Source organism: Ammospiza nelsoni, chromosome 2, assembly GCF_027579445.1.
Source record: "Ammospiza nelsoni isolate bAmmNel1 chromosome 2, bAmmNel1.pri, whole genome shotgun sequence".
NCBI classification, from domain to species: Eukaryota; Metazoa; Chordata; class Aves; order Passeriformes; family Passerellidae; genus Ammospiza; species Ammospiza nelsoni.
This window is the reverse complement of record NC_080634.1, coordinates 67546757-67568882: the sequence shown is the minus strand read 5'-3', so window position 1 is coordinate 67568882 and position 22126 is coordinate 67546757. Positions and strand designations below refer to the sequence as shown.

Sequence of the window (22126 nt, the reverse complement as noted above, 5' to 3'; positions counted from 1 at the left end):
CTATTTAAGAACCTTTCAAATTCCCAGTGCTATTCTTGCTACATTGCCTTTCCATACAACTGACATGTGCTACATTCCTCAGGATAGTGGAAATGGATATCTCATTGAGAAACACAATGTTGGGTTCAACATTCAGCAAAGGAAAAAAGTTTTTACATTTTAATATGGAAGTTCTGAGGAATTTTTTTTTGGTTATTCATTATGATTTCTTTCTTCAGCAGTGAATTAAATAGGAAATAAATGAAATGCATTAGATGCTTGTTGAAGTGAGAGTGCTACAAACTATTCTGCATGTGTATCTCTCAGACTGCTTTGGGCACTTTACATAAAATGGATACTGGATGCTAAATATTTCAAATGTGAATTTCTTAAAAGACTTGAAAAAGTATAGCCAGTTCTTGTGTTCTCACATTAAAACACAAAATATTGTGTTTTTATGTGAGAAACCATTCCATTTGTGATTTTCCATCGCTCTATAGTTGGCTGAATTTGTTTTCCATTTAAATTAATCTTAAGCAGAAAAATGAATTGGCTTATGATGGAAATAAATAAAAAACTTCAAGCTTTCATATTCTGATCTCATCAGGCTCTGAGTGAGGAGATTGATCTATAAGTAACATCTTATTAGTTCCTGATGTATTGAAGTGTTTCAGAAGCTCACTTGTGTAGAACATGCAAGTAAATTATCAATTATTTTGCTGCTCAAACAAATTGAAAGCAATACTATCTAAATTCAGCAAAACAGGATGCACAGAAATGAATGCTTTTTCACTGAAATACATTTTTAAATTTAAACTGAAATTCTTATATCAACATCTTTCCTAAAATAGGAAAAGGATTGTGTCAACATGTACATCATAAACTAATTTGAAAAACATTTAATTATTGAAGCAATACAATCCTACTGAATTTCTCAGAAATTTAGAGATAACTATCTGAAATTTGGGATTTTTTAAATTTTAAACTTAGTCCATTTGCCAGGGCTCTTTTCTATACTCATGTTGCCTTATTACATTTAGAAGTTGCAGCGCTATTTCACCCAGGAGGGCTTAATGGAATATCTTCCCCTCCCCACACAAAGGTCACCTGGTTGTTACCTCCACATTTCCCAGAGTAATAGGATATAATAGTTACTATCCTTCAGTGAGGAACACAAGCAATATTCATTTTCTTAAATGTCTTAGTTGTAAGGAGAGCTAGAACAACTAATAAAAGATAAAGGTGTTTTTTGAGATAAAAGAAAGACACATGACAAATTTATTTACCAGAATTTCAACAGAGCAATTTATCTGGCGCTACATATGAAAGAAATACGTAAGATGAAATGAAAGGCGAGTAGTACAGGGATTTGAAGAAGAAAAGGACTCTATTCAATAACTAGGATGTCACAGTAATCCCTAGAATTCTTTACAGATCTGTCCTGGGTTAAAAGAGCATAACAGCAGGAGCAAGCTAGTTACAGTACTAAACCAAGTGGCACCAAAGGGAATCATATCATATGGTTCACATTGGCCACATGAATACATGATGGCCAAATTCATGTTGGCCACGCTAATCTGGATGATCTTAAGAAGCAACACAAATAGTATATTTAGTAGTTTATGTGTGAATTAACAAGCCTTGTGTTTGAATACAATTAATGTTAAGAAGTAAAAGAAGAGGTGAAAAAAGCTTTGTATGTTGTTATACAGAAAAAGAACAGAAGAAGAAATCGGGAGAATAAAAGGAAATGCTACTGAAGAATGCATAAAGTTTTATGAATATTGGAAATATGTTGTGTTAGTGTGTGGAATTCTGGTCATCCATATCAAAGGCAGTTCAAGTGAAATTGCAAAGGCTGTATAATGCGTACCATGACTATCAAGAATGCATGCCATACAAAAGAAAAGCAGCAAAACTGATACAGCTGGCAAAGAAACATGCACAAAATAGCTGCAATTCAGCTGGGAAAATAGAGATGAAATAAAAGTAATATGGGGACAATAAGATGGTGTCCACAAACCTCTCATCAGGTTCTAAACACCTGTTTATTGGTTCATAAAAAGGGTAATGTTATGTGGTTTTATCTAACACCAAAGACTGGAATCTGAGAATTTTTCTTTTCAGTGATATTTTTGCTTTCCCAAGTCAACAATAAGTTCCAGGCACCACTAACAATGTTTGCTGAGGCTTTGGAGACTCTATCTCCTACATCTTCCCTTGTTTCCCATTGTCAAACAGTAACACAAAAGTGGAGTGTGTTATCCTTACTATATATAAAAATTATTTTTAACTTGATGTCTTTATCAGTTTTAACCATATTTTGCTAAATATAGGTGTTGTAGGACTTGCCATGACTGTAGAATTTCCTAGGATAAAATATGGTCAGTAATTCCTTCTGATATGGAAACAGCATCCTCCCTTCTGCCTCGTTACTGTTAACAACCCTGTTGCAGATATTGGAAGAGTGCATGAACTTCCTCAGATCAGCAATAGATATGGCTGTTAAAATACTAAATGTGGGATGGAAATCTACATTTTGAAAAAAAACTGGTAGAGAATGGTACTTTTTATATGCAGATAGTGAATCAAAAGTTGGGATTACTTATTTGAATCTTCTTCGGGGCTCACATAAGTGGTGTGTAAGTAGTGTGCAACTTATTCTATATAAGATCAGCATTCTACAGTTGTCAGCAGATAGTGCTGAAGCAAAAGAACTACTCTTCAGTATGAGTTAGAAGCACCAAGGAACAAAAAGTGTGAAAAGGTATATATTTGCCAGAAACTTTTTGAAATTATCACTTAATTATTTCAAGGTTTTCTTAAATTCTTGATTTTAAACTCAAGAAGAACAAAAATCCAGTCAACACCTTCAAGCCAACAAATACTAATCCTTTCATTAACTTAAAATGTAAATGCTTCCAAATTTATAACTAATAACATAGCTATTTATTATCCTTCTATTAGAAATTCTAATACATGAACTGCTCATTCCCTAAGAACACTAAAGCTTTCCACTACTTTAATTTCAATACATATTTAATGCTAATGGTGTAGTGCTAAGTGAAAATGAAATTTAGTTTACACACTTTCATCAGGAATACATACTCCTCAAGAACATTCTCTGTATCATACAGATTAGTGTTATTCTAAACATTTTTGTGTCACTACCATAACTGAAGTTTTTCTATATTGCCCTATTATATGTCCACAAAGATTGCATTACAAAAATATTCCTTAGTTTCTACTGGTATATTCAAAATTACCAATATTTTTTGAAGTAACTGTACCTTTCTGCCATGAAAGTCTGGTCCTTTAGTCTTGATCCCTTTAATGAATATCAGTAAATCTATGTTGCAAAAGCATAAAATGCTCAGCTGTTGATAGCATCCACAGACTGACTTTGAATGGTAGAACATCACAGCAGTGCCAAAAATCATGACTTTGACACACACTGGCAAGAAGCTCAAACTCATGCTAACATCTTGTGGCGTCAAGGAAAAGGAGTCCTGTCCTTTATTGATTGCCACATACTCAAATATGTTCTATAGTGAACTTGATCTCTCCCCCTGCTGCTGTGGTTCTTATTAAATACCACAGAATACCATTGGTATATGATAGAAGACAAATAGCAAGGAATTGTTTAATCTTAACTTTTAGAAATACAACTGTGCAAGTATTCTTTTAAATAATATTTTACTTTTATTTGAGGAAAAGTAAAGTTTTGTAGGTGTTTGTTGTCTCTGAAGGAAAGTAAAAGAGCAAGGAGAAATGCTGCAAGAAAATATTATTCCCCATCCGTATCCATCTGACTGCTTACCATTTGGTGTCACAGGCAAAATAGGCTTGACTTGGGGAAAATTAATGCAATTCATTAGTAATAAAAATAGATCTGGCTCATGAGAAGCAACCCCAAATTTTAAATTGCCACTTTTCTTCCCCCCTTTCCCAGGCTCAGTTTGTCTTGTATCGCATTATAGCCCCACCCCTGACTGGTGCAGGGGGATGGAAATGGGGGTTGTGGTCAGACCATAATTCTCAGACCCTTCTCTCTGCCCTCCTTCCTCACACATTTCCCTTGCTCCACCATGGGCTCTCCACAGGCTGCAGTCCTTGGGGAGATAACCTCCTACTCCAGCGTGGTGTCCTCCATAGGCCACTGTGCCTGTGACCGGTGGTCATCTTCAGCAGGAAAATGAAATGCCAAGACTACAGGCAAGACACATAAGCTGACCCAGAGATATTTTCTTTTACAGGAAAAAACCCCTAAGCATAGATCCTCTTAATCAAATCCAACAGGTTTAAAATTGGAGTTATTTGGCAAGGCTCATCTCTCTCAATCAATTATGTTGGAAAAAAGTCCTTTTTCCCCTTTTGCCTGAGACACTGATTTTTTTTCATATTATTGTTGAAATACAGTCCAACATGAAAAAAAAACAACACTTTTCTGGTTGTGTCCTTTAAGTAATTATTTATTATCAATTGGTAATGTCAAATTTTGTCTCTTATTTAACTGCAACAGATAGAATTTATATCAGATTCTACATCCTATTAATTCTGCTTAAATACCGATAGAATATACTAATATTTATTTTTAAAAAATGGATTTGTATATACATACTTATTATTTTTCCCTTTACATTCATGAAAATTAATGTGTTGCATTTTCAATTTTACTAGTTAGGTAGAGAGACTTTAATAACTATGTAGCTTTGGGATTTTTTTAATAGTTATTTATCTGTTTATATTCAGTTACATTCATTCAGTTCCACCCCTTTTGCAATAATTGGATTCATTTAGTACTAGATTGTCATAAATTAGATTATTGGTTTGGCAGTGCTTTCCCAGCTATTCTCTGTTTCATTTTGAAAGGGAAACAAAGCTGCCTAATAGAGATGTTGGCTTATGCACAGTGGAATGTTTTGTGTTCAGGCCATTTAATGAGAAAAACTGGAAAGAAACTTGTGTTATTTAGATCAATATTATGTCTGCTGTAAATAGCAGCAGTTTAGTTTAACATGTCCCTTAAAATTATTATGCACTATTACAAAGTAACTAACTATCAGAAAGTTTAGCCTGATGAACCTTAATTTTAAAGAAAAGTAGCAAAATTCAAACCAAATTAGTGTGAGCACAAGAAAGGTTCTCAAAATAATCTTATAGGTAGTCACTCACCAAGACTATAATTGCTTTGAACTGACCTAGGAGAGACGAAGGTTAATAATTCCACAAAGTCCTTAATAGTAGTTCAGTGTTGGGCATGAGAGAATTAGGAACGTATTACATTCATATAACCACCTACAAAACTTGATTGTATGGCTGATTATGGCCTCCTCCAGGAGTTCTGCTCCTTTGGCTTTCATGCATCATATAATAAACTATCTGTGGCATTTTGTCTTAGCAGAATCATTAAGGCTTATTACTAATTCAGTGCCCTGGTCTGATCTTTTGTGCTTTTGCACACAAATTCATATTTTCTACATGGGGATCTCATGCAGCTGAGTGACTCTACCATTTAATTTAAAGTGCATTATAGTCTCTCTTTCTCAAACAAGATTTAACTTGCTATTTCACATCCAGCCTGTAAAGAGAGAGACTCTGCACAGGTCTACTTTTCTTTCTATGGGTCTAGGCTAGGCTTAAAAAGATACAAACTAAGTAAATTTATATCACTCTTATAAGAGAAAAGAGAAATCATGAAGCTTTACTGAAATCACGCATGTTTAATGTAAAGCCACTATTTTTTCTACAGTCCAAGGCAGATGCATATGCAGCTAGGACACTTTCCCCTTTAGAAACTAAGTCATTGGTAGGAGACACAACATTGCTTATTTGCAGAGTGGGAACTTGATGAGCCTATTTTCTCTGGCTATACTATGGCCAGGGTCCTAGATGCTTAGACCACATTTCTATTTTGACTGTTTACTGCTCATCTACATCTTTCAGATGCCCCACTCTTCAACCCTTACCTGCACAGCAAAATTTTCAGACTAGCTGGCTGTTGACTATTGTACAGGTGGAATGACTGTAACTTGTGATTAGGTCTGTCATTCAGGTTTTATAATAAGAAACCATTTTTCTCTACTACATAATTCCTTTTTTTTTTGTCCTGTAAGTTTTGTAATGAATTATGAATTCTACATAAATATGCATATGATCTAGTGTGGTATGAATTAACTTGGACACAGCTATTGCAAAAGTTCCATACCTTGTTGGTGATTTCTCATAGATGGCTCCTCACAGCACTGAATCCTTCTTCTCCGTATTACAGCCAAAAAACTCCAGCTCTCTCCTCACTCACCTAATGCACTCTTTTATATCACTCATCCTTGTTAGACACAGCTGTGGCCTGTTAAGACCAGGCCTGTTCCTAATCTTTGATAATTAGTGCAGCTGCAACTCTTCAGGGGCGAGACTACCTTCTGCACTATCTTTATTTTCTTCCATTCTATCCCCCCACACATGTGTGGGTACTTCAGGCCAGACAGACATAGCGAGTTAACTTAGTCCTAATACATGGTAGAAAAAGGCAGTGGTGTCACTCCATCTAATATAAGCTTTTAAATCTAATATATGTGCCAGTCTAGACAGTAGGAAGCAGTGTGGGTAATGCCTAGGAAAATCCACTGCCTATTTTTCAAATGTGCAGCTTCCCCAGTTAAGCACAGATTTTTTTTTAAAACCGGTGAGCAATGACTGTTTTCTTTCTTGTCGTCAAGACTGCAAAAAGTGTTAACATCATATATTGTTTATTATGACTAAAGTTTAGCTTTTCATTATTATCTGTAGCAGGAGATGGAGTATGAGAATCCGAACCTGTCTCACATGGTTCTTGGTGCCTGTGTGCTGGGACAGGAAGGAAGCCCTTGTGCAGTGCAGTTGGAGCAGTCCAGAGATCCTCCCACACCAGATGTAGGCTTCAACTTAGACTACACACACAGACCTGTGTACATATGTTATTCCTGTGTGTTATAATGTGTATTCACATACTTCCTTATTTCCACATGTGTGTCATCTGGAAGGATATTTAAATATACACATCTGACTGAAATTAAAGAAATCTAAATATTAATTTAATGCTCAACTAAACACCTTTATGGGCAACAGGCATTACAACAGCTGACAAATACCTACTGTACTCAGCAGAATAGAATGCAAAGCCATCTCCACTCTTAACTTCCTATTTTTCCAATTTGAAACTTGATTAACTTCTTAATAACTAATATTTGGGTAAGATGAAATTTCTTTTGACTCCGTAGACTAGCTTCAGATAAATCTTGCATTATTGGTTGAGTTTGTTGAACAGAGAAGGGTTTGTTCATTGTGAAGATCACAAGCTAAATGACCTAAGGCTTTTTTGCAAGTCAGCCATAAAATTGCAATGCATGGATAATTTTCATACTTCAGCAAACACTAGGGAACTGCTCAAAATTACTAAATAAAGTATTTAAGTATGAATATGCTTTCATTGTGTTTTTAAGACTGAAGTAACAATTCAGAATTTCATGCCAAACTAACAAGACAAGAAAGTATGACCAAAACTACTACCTTTCCCATCAGTGCCAATTTTTTTCTCATGGCTTTTGTTGCTTGAGGTTTTCTTTGCTCTTATGCCTTATTGGTCATTCTTTTCTATTCTTTAACTAACCCATTAACACTAAGAAAAATACCTTGATTGGCATACATAGTTATTGTCATGTAAGGAGAAAAGAAAATGTTTGAAAGTGCGTGCTTTCTGCCCACAATATTGTCACTAACTACAAGCAAATGAGTATATTAAGTGTGATGCAGATATTTTGCATGCTGCTAAATTACAGCAGTGCTTTTTATTGCCAAAAAAATTCATGCTGTCACATGTCTGCTTTCATCTACATCATCTACCTGACCAGACAGTATCTCAAATTTGCCTTGGGAAATTATTAGCTATAATTAATGAACTTCGTGAAACTCTTTTGGAATGGGAAGAATAACAAACATACTTCAAAGACTAGCTCACCAGTTACCAGCCTTAGAATCTTTTTGGTTGAAAATTTTTTCTCTGTTCTTACTACGTTTTCCTCTAAATGTACTTTGGCCTATAAATAGTTTTATAACTTAATTTGAATCCTGAGAGGTTATTTCATGTTCTTTTATGACAGTTTTTATGCTGCTGCTGTATTATAAATATGATGTTTGTTAACTTCTGGTTTAAATCAAACTCTTTTTATTCTGTATCCCACAATGGGAAAAATGAGACACATATTGAAATTATTCTTCCTCAACTGTGGAAACTACAAAAAAGTGTAGATATGTTAAAATATTATAGTCAAAATCATTAAATAAATGGAGACTGAGACAAAAAAAAAGGAACAACTCTATGATCTAAAATTAAATTCACAAAGAAAATTAGTATCATAAATATTATCTCAGTCTAGAGCAAAGTAATTCTATGGATTCATTAAAAATTCTTATTTAATGACAGGTTTACTATGTGTCTTGATAATAGAGTAAATAAAAATCCTCGTGCACATGCTATAGTAAATGATTAATTTAAAAAGTAAATTATTAATTTAAAATTTTAAAATTTAAAAATTTTAAAAGCCATACCTACTTTATAGCCTAATAAAGTCAAGAACGTTCTTTAACTGGTGGAATCTACATTGAGTCCATGGTCTTGTATAAAGAATGTAGCCCATATAATTCTGATTACAGTTAAAATTGCTTGAAACAAGTTCTTTCTATTAAGAAACTAAAATTTCCAGTGTAGGAAGTCAAACTTTTTCATAACAATATTATCCATGCAAGGGGTGTTTTTGTCTCAATATTTTATGTCACAGAATCATAGAAGGCCTTGGGTTGGAAGGGAACTCAAAGATCATCGAGTTCCAAATCCCCTTTCATGGCAGAAACACCAACCCTTAGAACAAGTTCTGAGGGCGCTCATCTAACTTATTAGTAGTTACTGCTACTACTACTACTAAGTAGGAGTTCAATTCCAGGAACTTACTCTATAACTATAGGTTTTTCCATTTTTGGGGGATGAAATTCTATTTTTGATTTACTTCCCTACTGCATTACAAATGCATGAAATAACCTTCCAAATTTACACACAGAAATAAGACTTCATAAATGCTTTCCATTCACAAAATTATTGTATTCTCAACTTTTGCCAGTGAGCTACATTGGCTTAATCAAGGCAGCATGGATAAATATCTCTCTCTAGGCCAGGTATGGACTGATTCAGCAATACAGTAGTCCAGCACTGATGTAAATTATTTGTGACCCTCAGTCCTACAAAGGAGACATCTTTTGTGCCAGAGTAATTCTCTGCTGCTCTTTCAGACACACTGAAAGGCCAGAAAAGGGTACAAAAGGGTCTAAGCAAAAGGCTGGATAAGGTCTTTGATATTCAGAGCGAAAGAATGTTAAAAGGGAAAACCTCATTAAGAAATGCAGAAAGGGCATGATTCAACTGGTTTCACAAGCCATACCCACCTCACATCAAAGGCAATCTGGTCTTTTGATGTTGGCTTGTCAAACTGAATTTAAAACTGTCTTTTCTGAGTAGTTATCAAAGGTTTGTAGTGACAGAACTGAGATAAATGCTTTTGATCCAGTTGGTCAGGATTTCTCCTAATGTTTCCTTACTTTGAAACCTCTACTTCATTTTTCTAGCCAATTATACGTATGGTTATATATATACAAATGTTCAGGAATCTCTCTCCATCTTAGTAAAAGAAGTGAAAAAACCCTGAAAAGACAGAAGAGGCTGAGCTTGGCCTAATTTCATATCTATGCACAGTGTCTGAATCAGCTGAAATGTAGACTATTTAGGAATAGAAATTTATAATATCTCCACAGGCAGAACTTTCACTGTGGAGATAAAAATGATCAGTACTGGATGCTTTCTTTTCCTTGCTGGTCTTGCTCTCTAAGGAGGGATATATGATTATTATTTTTATAGTAATTCTAGTTTTGATGGGATATACCATGAAGAGTAATTCAGTTAATTCAGAGAAATACATGATATTTTTCCCTATAGAAATTATATTACAAATTTTTGACAAGCTGGAAAAAGCTGAAAAAATTGTTTAAAGTCATCTAATAAAATAATACCCTAAGCTCTAAAAGGGGAAGTAAGACTACTAAATAGCTTTAATTATAAGGATTTCAAAAGTCTCAGATTCCTGATTCAGTATCCTGAATATTCCATGCTTGTTGCAGAGCTGTTCCCCAATCATTTTGTGCCTTTGTGAATACAGATTTGGAAATTGGTTGAAGACTGGAAGCGATTTCTGACTGAATTGTTCAAGCTCAGCCACAACCAGAGCTTTAAACAGTTACTACTTTTTCTTGACTGAACTATTTTTATTTACTCTTGTAAAATTAAAAAAAAAAAAATTCCTTAGAGAAAAAAAATAGAAACATAATCAGACTCTAAAATGTTAATTCCAAAATATGATTTTGAAAATGAATTTTGCTCTGAATAGCTGAGAGCATTTTAGCAATAGACTAGGTGGTCCCAATCACTTTTATCAGTTACTTATGAACAGCATTTGCTGTCTTTTTGCCAGAAACTCAAGAATGCCTTCAGCTATATATTATTAGCTGACAATTGGAATAGAGGAATGAGAGAGAATATTTTACTTTCAGTGTGCAAATATCAGCTTATTGATTTATTTCAGTTGAAAGATGATGGAATAAATAGGAACTTTTCATGCCAGAAAAAATACCAAATTGGTGGAGATTTTGACTAGGGTTACACAAGATTATTTGCACTCAAGTCTGCAGAAGTGTTGGTTCTTTGCTTTTTTTAAATGGTGTTCAGTATTTATGTTTCCAAATATCCAACAATCTCAGAAATCTTAATCATGGTTTATATTTTTGGGGATCAATTCACTTATTGACGTGTAGTTGTCTACTGGCTCCAGGGTGCCAGCAGTCATGATTTTTTCTGCTGGGTTTTGTACTGTACTATTTTCCATATCTCTCAGCCTGGACAGAATGTCAGCATAACTTAAATGTCACAAAAAATGTTTCATCATTGTCTATGGGTAGCTGAACCAAGTCACCATCTTTGAAAATAAAGATAAGATCCTTGCAGACTCCTATATGTAAATGTTTATATTTACATTTATATTAATGTAAATGCTTTTGCTCACATGTTTAAATATTTTCCGTGCTGTTCTTTAGGCTCAGATGACTACTCTGAGTGTAACAGCAAGTTGGACACTGTAGACATCCACAGATTAACAGAATTGGATGCTTTAATGTTGAGTTCATCTGTACATATCTGATACTCATAGATAAAGTTAAATATGTTAGTTCTGAATCCAAAGGAAAAAAAAAAAGTATATTTGCTTTAGTATCTCTCACAGAGGAGTATGGATTCTCCTGGGTGCTTTAGTCAGAGCACAGGTATGTCTGTCAGGCACTACCAAAATGTTCTCAGGCTTCAGTGACATATTTAGTGGTTGTACAGCACTTCCTTATTCATCAGCATCCATAGCAATGAAATGTAATGGTAAATGCACATTTAAATGGCTCTGAATTCATGGAGTGCTTAGGACAGTAAAAGCTTCCAAACGAGTAATTGCTTTACAGAGACAGCTCTCACATCCAAAATTGCTTAGTGGTTGGACTTTAAAATAGCCTGTGTTTCTATTAGTTAATCTCCAGGCACTATATAAAAGGCAACAGACTGCAAAAAGGTTCATGTGGAATGAATACAGCATGGTATTAGGTGGAAAGAACAATCAGAACTATTTCCTCCTGGGACCCATTATAAAGAGCAACGAAACAAGTTTCTTGCCTGCAGATGCTTACCAACACAACATCATTTTTGTTAAACCACATTTTTTATAATTTCAAGTTTAAAATACTCTTCAGAAGTTGTCCATGACTTTACAACCTAACTCTACCCTCATAAAACATTCTGATGAAGAAAAACAAGACACCGTGTTGGGGGTTATCATTGTCTTGCAAAATAGACATGTTGCTTTTCGTGTGGGTAAGAATTTTCTTCAGCATAAGCAAGAGCCTTGAAACTGAGGTAGTAATTTTTTTAAAATCCATGTTTAAAACATAATGTGATAGTCCTCTCTGCAACACATTTCATATTTGATCTCTACTATATTCTAAGTGTAAAACTCATGCTGAAAATGTGTTCCCATTGATAGATCTTTATGTGGAACTTGTTTAATATCAGATCTTGTTTTCTATATTTTTTGTGCTTCTTAATATTTTGATGCAGAGCAAAACCACAGAGAAACTATAATAAATGGGCTGCATGTTGTTGTTATCTTATTGTATTTCATATTTCTGGTGTCCTATCTTAAAGTCCATACCTTCTTGCTGGTCCTATTATGCAGCTCCTCTCTGCAGCACAGTTCCTCATGGTTTCCATAGGGGCTCCTCCTGGGCTCTCGACCCAACCCCCTTTTATCCCAGAGCCCTTCATGAGCTACAGCTGCTACCCAACCAAGGATCCCACAGCTGTAGCTCATCCAGAGCAACAGGACCCACCTATCTAATACATAGGACTCTCACTACATATATATATATTCACAAGGACTCCTTTATAACAATACATATATTCAGGCCCCTACATTTCCCCCCTTTTCTTTTAACAATTTCTCCATTACACAGTTACAATATCCATATCTGTCCCAGCTCTCAGGCTGCCACAGCTCTCGGCTGTCCGGGGGATTCCATACCTAATACATATATTCAGGCCCCTACATTTCCCCCCTTTTCTTTTAACAATTTCTCCATTACACAGTTACAATATCCTTTTAACAATTTCTCCATTACACAGTTACAATATCCATATCTGTCCCAGCTCTCAGGCTGCCACAGCTCTCAGCTGTCCTATCTTCCACTGTCCCAGCTCTCCGGCTGCCACAGCTCTCGGCTGTCCTATCTTCCACTGTCCCAGCTCTCCGGCTGCCACAGCTCTCGGCTGTCCGGGGGATTCCATACCTTCTCCTTGGCTGCATGTTCTTTATCACGTCGGGGTCACCAATTGTTGTTGTTATCTTATTGTATTTCATATTTCTGGAGTCCCATCTTAAAGTCCATACCTTCTTGATGGTCCTATTATGCAGCTCCTCTCTGCAGCACAGTTCCTCATGGCTTCCATAGGGGCTCCTTCTGGGCTCTCGACCCAACCCCCTTTTATCCCAGAGCCCTTCATGAGCTACAGCTGCTACCCAACCAAGGATCCCACAGCTGTAGCTCATCCAGAGCAACAGGACCCACCTATCTAATACATAGGACTCTCACTACATATATATATATTCACAAGGACTCCTTTATAACAATACATATATTCAGGCCCCTACAGCTGCATATTTCTTCCTTGTCTGGATTAACAGATATAAGTTTGCACTTCCACTTCCATCTCATAGATGGTGAGCTTAGGCAGTGTCAGGGTTTGACGCTGGCGCAATGCCAGTGCCCCCATGAAAATATATTCTCCCCTGCTTACATGATTTTTAAACCTACAGAGAAAAACCTGCATGTCATTTGTGGTGCTCTTGACTGAATATGCAGTAAAGAAAGAATGAAAATATTCATTACCAGAAAGAAATATCTTCCTTTCTCTTCAGGTGGACAAAATACTAAGTAGCACATGAGTTTGGTAATAATATTGAAAACATCTGTGGTTTTGCCACTATATGAGATTCACATGGTTTCAAACCTAATGTATTTTATTTTTTTCTATTTTCTGATGTCAGATAAAAAAACAGTTACTCATTGTTTTTATTTATTCTGCAATTCTGAGCTCTTGTTTGTCAACATTTTTATTTGCATGGACTTTCTTAGGTTATATTCGGTTGGAGGTCGGGATGGAAGTTCATGTTTGAGTTCAATGGAATATTATGATCCTCACACAAATAAATGGAATATGTGTGCTCCTATGTGCAAGAGAAGAGGAGGCGTAGGAGTGGCTACCTGTGATGGCTTTCTTTATGCAGTTGGAGGTCACGATGCTCCAGCTTCTAATCACTGCTCTCGGCTGCTGGACTATGTGGAAAGGTACCAAATTGTACATGCATTTTTTAAATACAAAATAATATCTGGTAGCATTATTTTCTTAGCTTAGTTATGGCAAGTTTAAACAGTTCTTAACCCTAGAAATGTCTAGTTCATTCTTACTTGAAAAATTCTATAAAGGTGTGTGAAAGACAATCTCTTTGAATCTTATTGTAATCCCTTTTTATTTACTATACTATTATATACTAAGGGGTGACCTCATCACTCTCTACAACTTCCTGAAGGGTGGCTGTAGTGAGCTGGGGGTCGGCCTCTTTCTCCGGGCGACAACGGATAGAACAAGAGGACACAGTCTCAAGTTGCGTCAAGCTAGATGTAAGTTAGAAGTAAGAAGGAAATACTTCACAGAAAGAGTGGTCAGAAACTGGAATCATTTACCCAGTGAGGTGGTAGAGGCATCATCCCTTGAAGAATTTAAAAAAAGACTGGATGTGGCACTTGCTGCCATGATCTAGCTGAACAGTTAGAACATCGGCTGGACTAGATGACCTTATAGGTCTCTTCCAGTCTTGAAAATTCTGTGATTCTGTGATTCTGTGATTACCACAAACACAAAAATCCATTCTTTTCACATCCCATTTAAGTAACTTTAGGACACTATATGACGCATTGAAGGGTCACAAACTAAAAATTGTAGAGTTAATTTTTTCCCTTAAAATAATTTTATAACACAAAATTGAATTATATTTAGAATATTTTCTAACTCCAAAAACATAGCTAAGCAAATAAGAAATAAAGAACTGTTTAAGTGGTGGATATTCACATAACAATGGATTCCTTCCTTTATCAAAATTTCCACTTTCTAATGTGGTGATGTAAGCCTGATACACTTACAATACCTTGAATTTTGCAAGTAGATTTTCTACTAATCCAAGTATATCTAGCAGAGCAGTGCAGCACAGATGAAGTGATTAAAGCACTCAGTTTAAAGGTATTCTTCAAATTTTTCATGAATGTTTGATTTTTTTTTCCTGTTTCTGAATGCTATAAAATAGAATAGGGAAAATATTCACTCCAAAAGTGCACAGATTGCAAAAGTTAAAGTAGGTATGCTTGAGTAACATATAAGCTGGGATAATTTACCTTGTTATTTCTTTTCAGAAGGGCTTGATTAAATGTCAGTTATTTCTTCTGGTAAATCCAGTTTGGTATTCAATATTTAATTGAAAAAATTATAAGTTAAAACTCCTTATGTTATCCATATGATTATGCTCAATCTTAGACCCATTGCTATGTCTACCATATGTAAGCAAACATCATTGCCAAATTCTTCTCATCTGCAACAGAGGGACATTTAATCAGGGAAATCCCCTGATGCCTGTACTTACAGGGACGATGCTTGTGGACCCCTATTTATAAGGAGCAATACCAAGAATTTTCAATTAAATAAATTTTTATTAAGACTACTAGTGGCAGTCTTAATGATATATTTTCAACTACTTCTGCTTATTGGTACTCAGAAGGGAGCTTTTATTTCATTTTTCATTCTCTGAGAAGAAAATCCTTCTGGTGTTGATGACAAACCATACTCTATCACATTTTTCTTTCTCAAGAGAGACTGCAAAGATCAGCTAGACCTTTCTTTATGCTGTTTTATGTACTAGTGTTAGAGTGAAAATATATGGTATCCTTCATCTAGATATTTTTTCCACTGATAGCAAAAAGAGTGGATGATGTAGTTCATCAATAGTTCACTTTGAGTCTAAAAGTTGAGACTAACAAACCAAAATTTGAAAGATTATAAACTTACATGGAGTGGATGTGAGTTAACTGGTGGACTCCACTGAAATGTGAAAAAACTCTCATGGCCCTCACAGTGATTAGTTAGGTTATAAGATGGCTGGAATGTTATTTAGTGTGTCTGTTTTTTTATTCCAAAATAATGCATCACTTCCAAAAAATAAAAGCTTTTCAATATCTTAAGAAAACAAAGAATAGTAAGTGATGAGGAGATCTATTATCTGAGTAATTTTATATCTCTCTGAAAGTTTTTCTTTCTGTAAATATTGACGGCCTGGTTTTTAACTCTGTTCTTCTTCAGGAATGAGTCTGCATCAGTCATTTTGTCATTCTGATGCATACTGGTAGAATGTGCTTTATTCCAGTACCAATTTATTCCTGGAAGACTGTCAAACCAAACATAATATTTTAAAATTTATTTTTGAAGTTGTGCAAATATAGTGGAGGCAGCAGATACGTGTTTTCTTAATGCTACTGCTTAAGTACTGCTCAATAGTAGTTAGGTATTGCAGTTTACTTCCTTGTAAGGTTGATTCATTTAGAATGGATTTTGTCTAGATTCAAGCATTCTGAAATAATAGTTACATTTCATTCATCTTCACAAGTTGGCAAAGTGCAATCTTCTGTTCCTTTTTAAAGGCAGAACAACTATTTCATAAGAATTATAAAATTTTCAAGATATTTTGGCAGGTTTCATAAAGCAGGTTTTCTTCCTCACATGTTACTGAAAACTTGACAGATGCTAAAAACATAGCCATTTGACCTATAGTTTTTTTCCCCCTTGTCTCATCTTGATTTCAAAATTGATTTCTTCCCACGTTTAGGAGCTTTTATCATAACCCTGTTCAGCCTGGGGCATAGCTAGTTATTATAAAGATGACATATAGAGTTGCTTTTTAGCAGCAAAAAGGATGTAAGAAATCTCAGGTGTTTTCCTGGCAGTTGCAAAACTGACAAGTTCCTGTGCAGTTCTATTTCATTGACAGAATTGAGTTATAAGGATTCATTTTAGCCTTGCATACCTGTTTATGGGAAGAAGAAGGAAAAAGAAAAGGTCAAATGATGATGTCAGTTTTATTGTTTTCCAGCTTTAACTTTTGCACCTCCTCACCTTGGCCCTTGTAATTTAAGAGGAGTGTATGGAGGAGCCTATTAAACATTTATTACCTTTAGGTAGGTGAAGATACAATGCACACTGGTGCATTTCACTGGATGGGAAACTGTTTCAGCTAGAGGCATATGATGCTGTTGTTGAAAAACCCACACAGTCTTTGAAAAAAAAACTTTTTTTTTTTTTTTTTTGGGCTTGTTACATGGTCAGTTCCCTTCCACACATTCAAGCAATATTTTGCAGTATTTTCCTCTAAAGTTAGGAAAGACATTTATCATATATCTAGATATTTGAGATTTTATTTTCTGAGAAGTCTCCCAAATGCCAGGATTGGCAGCTAGCACACAAGTAGATTGTTTTCTTAAAATGTATTTACGTCTCAAGAACAATATGAACAAGGTCACAAACAATTCTATTATTGTCCAATTTAAAAGTTAGATTTATGAACCAAAAGGCTATTACAAGCAAAACACTAGCATTGCTGTTTCAGTGCTTGTGTTAATATATATATAATATATATTTATAAAATATTTCTTTGTTCAGATATGTAGGACTTCAGACAGTATCCCTCCAAGGTGCTTATTGATAATATGACTTACTACATTTAAGCAAACTAATAAAGTCAGGCTTTTTAGAGGATTTGTAGACTGAAACTTCTTCTTTTCTCCACTGATCCCATGATTCTATTACATAGTAAACTTGCTTAAGGACAGATTAAATTAATTCTGTTATAGTGTGATGCACTATTCTGTTTTAGCAATATTTGACATTTAAAAATAAGATATCCAGTGTAACCTAATACTCCAGACATCCTTGGTAAAAAACTATCAAAAGATAATTCATATGATAATAATAATTTCTCATTTTTGCATGTCCAAAAGAGTTACAATGGAATGACTTCAGAAATTAAACAATTTTACTGTGTTAAGGACTATCTAAATGGAAACCTAGGTTAAATATTTAATTTTTAAATTACTGTCATTATACAAAAGGATTTTTACCTTCAGTTTTAAAAATTCAGTTGTGATTATGTCTAAGAAATAGTATTACTTAATCTACTTGAGCAAATATCAGGAGGAAACACTAACTGTAATGCAGTTAAGCATTAGAATACATAAGGAGATTTTTACTCTTGTACAGTAGAATTTCATAAATTGAAATATAATGGAATTTAATTTTAGAAATAATATTTCTAATCTTTTAGATGTGCTATGGGAAATACCCCACTTTAAATGTATACATAACAGATAAATAAAATGCTATAACCATCCATTCAGATATTGCTCATATCTTTATTGTCATATATCTTTATATATCAGATCTCTTTATGACACCCTATCCTGCAAATACCTTACTTTATTCTAGAAGGTTCTAAGCAAAAGTTTCTTATCAGCAGCTACAGGGTTGAATTGGCAACACAATCAATTTGTATTTTTTCTTTTTGATGTTAGGAAGAATTCTTTTGGATAGGATACTAAAGGTTTGGTTTTTTCCCCCCAGGAAAAAAAGAACTATATGCAAGTGAATATCAACATGAATTGATGCTTGTCTTCTCTGCACATACCCAGTCTCATTTTTCTTTGCTCAGGTATGACCCAAAAACTGATACATGGACAATGGTGGCTCCACTGAGTATGCCTCGAGATGCTGTTGGTGTTTGTCTCCTTGGTGACAAATTATATGCAGTAGGTGGCTACGATGGTCAATCATACCTGAACACTATGGAAGCATATGACCCTCAAACTAATGAGTGGACACAGGTAATTGTAAAGTTTATTTTATATATACACATGTGCACACACACATGCATATACACACTTATATGTATGAATTAGCCATTAGCCAAGATTTCTTTAAACCTAGTGCAGAAAGGTTCATACTTCAGAATCATGATCTTAAAATAAGCATTTAAAATAGGTGAGATATATTATACTCAACAATGCCCACTTCTTTTTATGACTATAAGGGGGAACTTCTGTTGACAAGCTTGCATGTAGACACAAATGCTTTAAAGTTAGTACAGAAGGCCATATTTTTTAATCTACTATGAATTACTCGGAAGAGCATTTTTGTGATGTTCTGTAGGAGATACTAAATTAATTTGGGAATATTTTCTTTTTGCAAAACCACCAGTTCACATTAAAAACCATTAATAAACATGATTGGACAGGTAGTTTGAAGACATGTAAACAATGTTGTGATTTATACAGTTGCACCAATTACAGATTGTGGTTGCATACATATAAACTAACTCTACTGTGATAGTTTCAGTGAGATTCAGTCCCCTAAAGGTTTTAATCCTTGTGTTGTCTTGAAAACTGTTTAAAATTGTCAAAAATATTTAGAATTAAAAGACACATGAACCTGTTTAGGAATACTGGAACCATTTCTGTATATTCATAGCTTTCACCTTGCCTCAAGGACTAGAGTGGAAGCATCAGCCACAGTCTACAGAATACAGAACCCCCTTGCATATCAATTGTTCACAAAATTGATGACAACTCTAAAATTAATTCCTGCTTCCTGTTCTCACATCTTTCAAATGAAAGATGTCAGGTGTGAGTAAGCAATTTTAAATTACAATAGTAGCATAATGTGGGTTTTGTTTATTTTCAGCAAATTATACTCCCATTAGCTTTGACCATTTTAAAATAATTTTGACTCAGCGCTTTGACAATCTTTGCATGGCTTGCTCCTGTTTGGCAATCTTTTGCATGTTTTTTTCCTATTCACTTAATTTGTGTCTGTTTTTCTGCAGATGGCATCCTTAAATATTGGAAGGGCTGGTGCCTGTGTTGTAGTCATCAAACAACCGTGACTTTGTCAGCCCTGCTTAGTATTTTACTGACTGTGAAATGATTATTTTTCTACGAGACAAAGAGAATGATAACTTCACAAGAACAAGGATCTACACAGTGAATACACTGTTGATCACAAACTTGAAGAACTTTGGAAGTGACAAAGATTAAGTATTTATGCCCTATAAAATCATAACACTGTTCACAGTCAGTGAACAAGGAAAAAGCCCCAGAGTATTGTAGGCGTAAACATGTGAATGTAGAGTAGTAAGTTCAGGTATTGTTCTCATGAGTGTGTCCTGGAGAACTGGATAATCATGGGAAACCTACACAAAGAGCGGAAAGGAATATGAGAACAGTTTTCATGACTGCAAGAGAACTGCAGAAACATGAAAGTTTATTTAATCAATTTTAAATTGTGTTTTTTAAAAGAGAAAAGTGGGTAGTAATATAATTTTTTTTGCTGTTCAAGTCTTGTCTTCAAATGGGTTATGGTGTTCTTATTTAAATGAGCAGTTTGGCTTTACTGAAAGGAAGAGGTCAAATGGTCTGGATATTCATAGTGACTCAGCTGTGACTCTAAAGCAGGAAGAAACACAAAACTAAAAGTAGACTTTTTTGTAACTTCAGGTTGTACCTCCTTACCTGTATTAATGCATCTTATAAATTAGTCTGTTGAGGGAAGCCTGTGTGTTTAATCAAATAATATAAAGCAGTCCTGTGCCTGCACTGGGGCTTTGTTGCAAATATGGGAGTCAAAGAAACAGTTACCTAATTCTTTTTCAATCTCATATTCAATTTAAGCATGTGGGCTCTAACCTCATTGTTTAATGCATCTACTGCATGTTGGAAGCTCATGACAAGCTGGAAAATTGATCCCCTTATTTCGCTGCATCACGTTAATGGATGAACCATGACAAGAACAGTCTATAGAGACTCTTCTAACATTTCAAAAGAGAGAAAATTCCTACATTTTATTTCTTTCTGATGCTTGTACATACACAATTTTGCCTACTTAGAGCTGCAAATTTATTACTTTCCACTTGCGACTGAGAATAACTGCAAGTCAGGAAATCAGAATAAATGCAAATGTAATAAGGAAAATTAGGCAATTTGATCTAATAAATTTCATGTGGTAAATATACTATTGTCATCTGTGCTTCCCTTTAGGGTTGATAATTTCTGCCAGTAATGATAGTTTGAGCTTTTGATTTGGCAGTAGATTTGGTGCTGATGCTTTCTGTCTGCTCAGCTGAATCAGTTAGAACCTAAGGACACTACTGGAATATGAAATTCTGCTATTCAGGGATGCACAGCTCCTGGGAACGGGCACCAAATATACTTCTCTAAAGCCTTGCTGATCCTATAGGAAACAATCTAAGGCGCAAAAGCCAAAACTTCACAATCCTCTGTCACTAGCAATTTTGAGAAGGAATTCTGGTTACACTAAAATGAGTTTTCTTAGGGGAAACCTCTGCAATCATTTGAGATGAAAAAATATGTAGAACTTCCTTCTTGAGACATTTGATTTGAAGGTGTGTCTTTCCTTCTAACTGCATCAGTATGCATGGAGGTCCTTGTTTACTGACGTAAGTTGAATTGCAATTCTGAAGCCTAAGTATATGGATTTAAATCTTTTAAATATTTCTCTGTCCTAATTTGGAATCAGCTGAAAACACTTCAACATTAATTTTCCACAGCCAGTTGCCTTTTGAGTTGCAATTAGTCTTTCACAGAAAAACATATGAATTTTTCTCCAACTACAACAAGCTGTTGAATAGAAATGTTACCTCTCTAAAGATTTTGCTTCACATAAGCACAAGTTTTGGAGACCAAATGAAGAAGATTCTAAAATTATAATTGTAATTTAATATAGATATATTGGCATTCAGAACTCCTACAGAGATAGCTAAAGAATGTAGAAATTGAATTTTAATTCTATTCCCAGAACTTTCTTTTGATTTCATTATATTAATATATAATAGAAATATTATTGCTCTACCTGTACACCGATCTTCAAAGTTGAATTATTCCTGTTAATTTCATTCTGTGCCAAATTTGTTTAAAGTGCCTTGATCATTATTTTCTTCCATTTATTCTCATTTCATTTTTGATTCTCAGTTTCCTTTTCTGCTTTTTCAATTTGGTTTTAATTTGCCAAAATGATTCCAATGTGAATTTTTTTTAAGTCTATTTCACTTCTCTTATTTTGAAACAATAAAATTTGTATTTGTTTTATTTTGATTATGTAAAATCTAGCCACAATAAGAATCAAAATTGGCTTTCATATTTATACAAGTGTTACAAGTTTCTTCTAAAGAGAATTTATGAAAAAATTTAAATCTTTCTTCTTTACTATTATGGTTGCTTTCACAAAAAATAATAATAGTTTTACCTTTTCCTTAAAGAAAATGTCTTTCAATCCAAGTACTATGTAATTGTAGTCTTGATTTCTGAGGTT

General features: G+C 34.6%; 1 protein-coding gene across 2 annotated transcripts in view; it reads left to right on the top strand.

Annotated features, from left to right (window-relative positions):
- The window catches only part of KLHL1 (kelch like family member 1), a 191726-nt gene extending 171024 nt beyond the window's left edge, over positions 1-20702 (top strand). For both annotated transcript variants that reach the window (XM_059466870.1, XM_059466869.1), the window contains 3 exons: positions 13786-13998; positions 18456-18627; positions 19626-20702. In XM_059466870.1, coding sequence (XP_059322853.1) covers positions 13786-13998; positions 18456-18627; positions 19626-19685 — 445 coding nt within the window. In that variant the 3' untranslated portion in view covers positions 19686-20702. The remainder of the gene's footprint in view (positions 1-13785; positions 13999-18455; positions 18628-19625) is intronic.
- The last annotated feature ends 1424 nt before the right edge of the window (positions 20703-22126 follow it).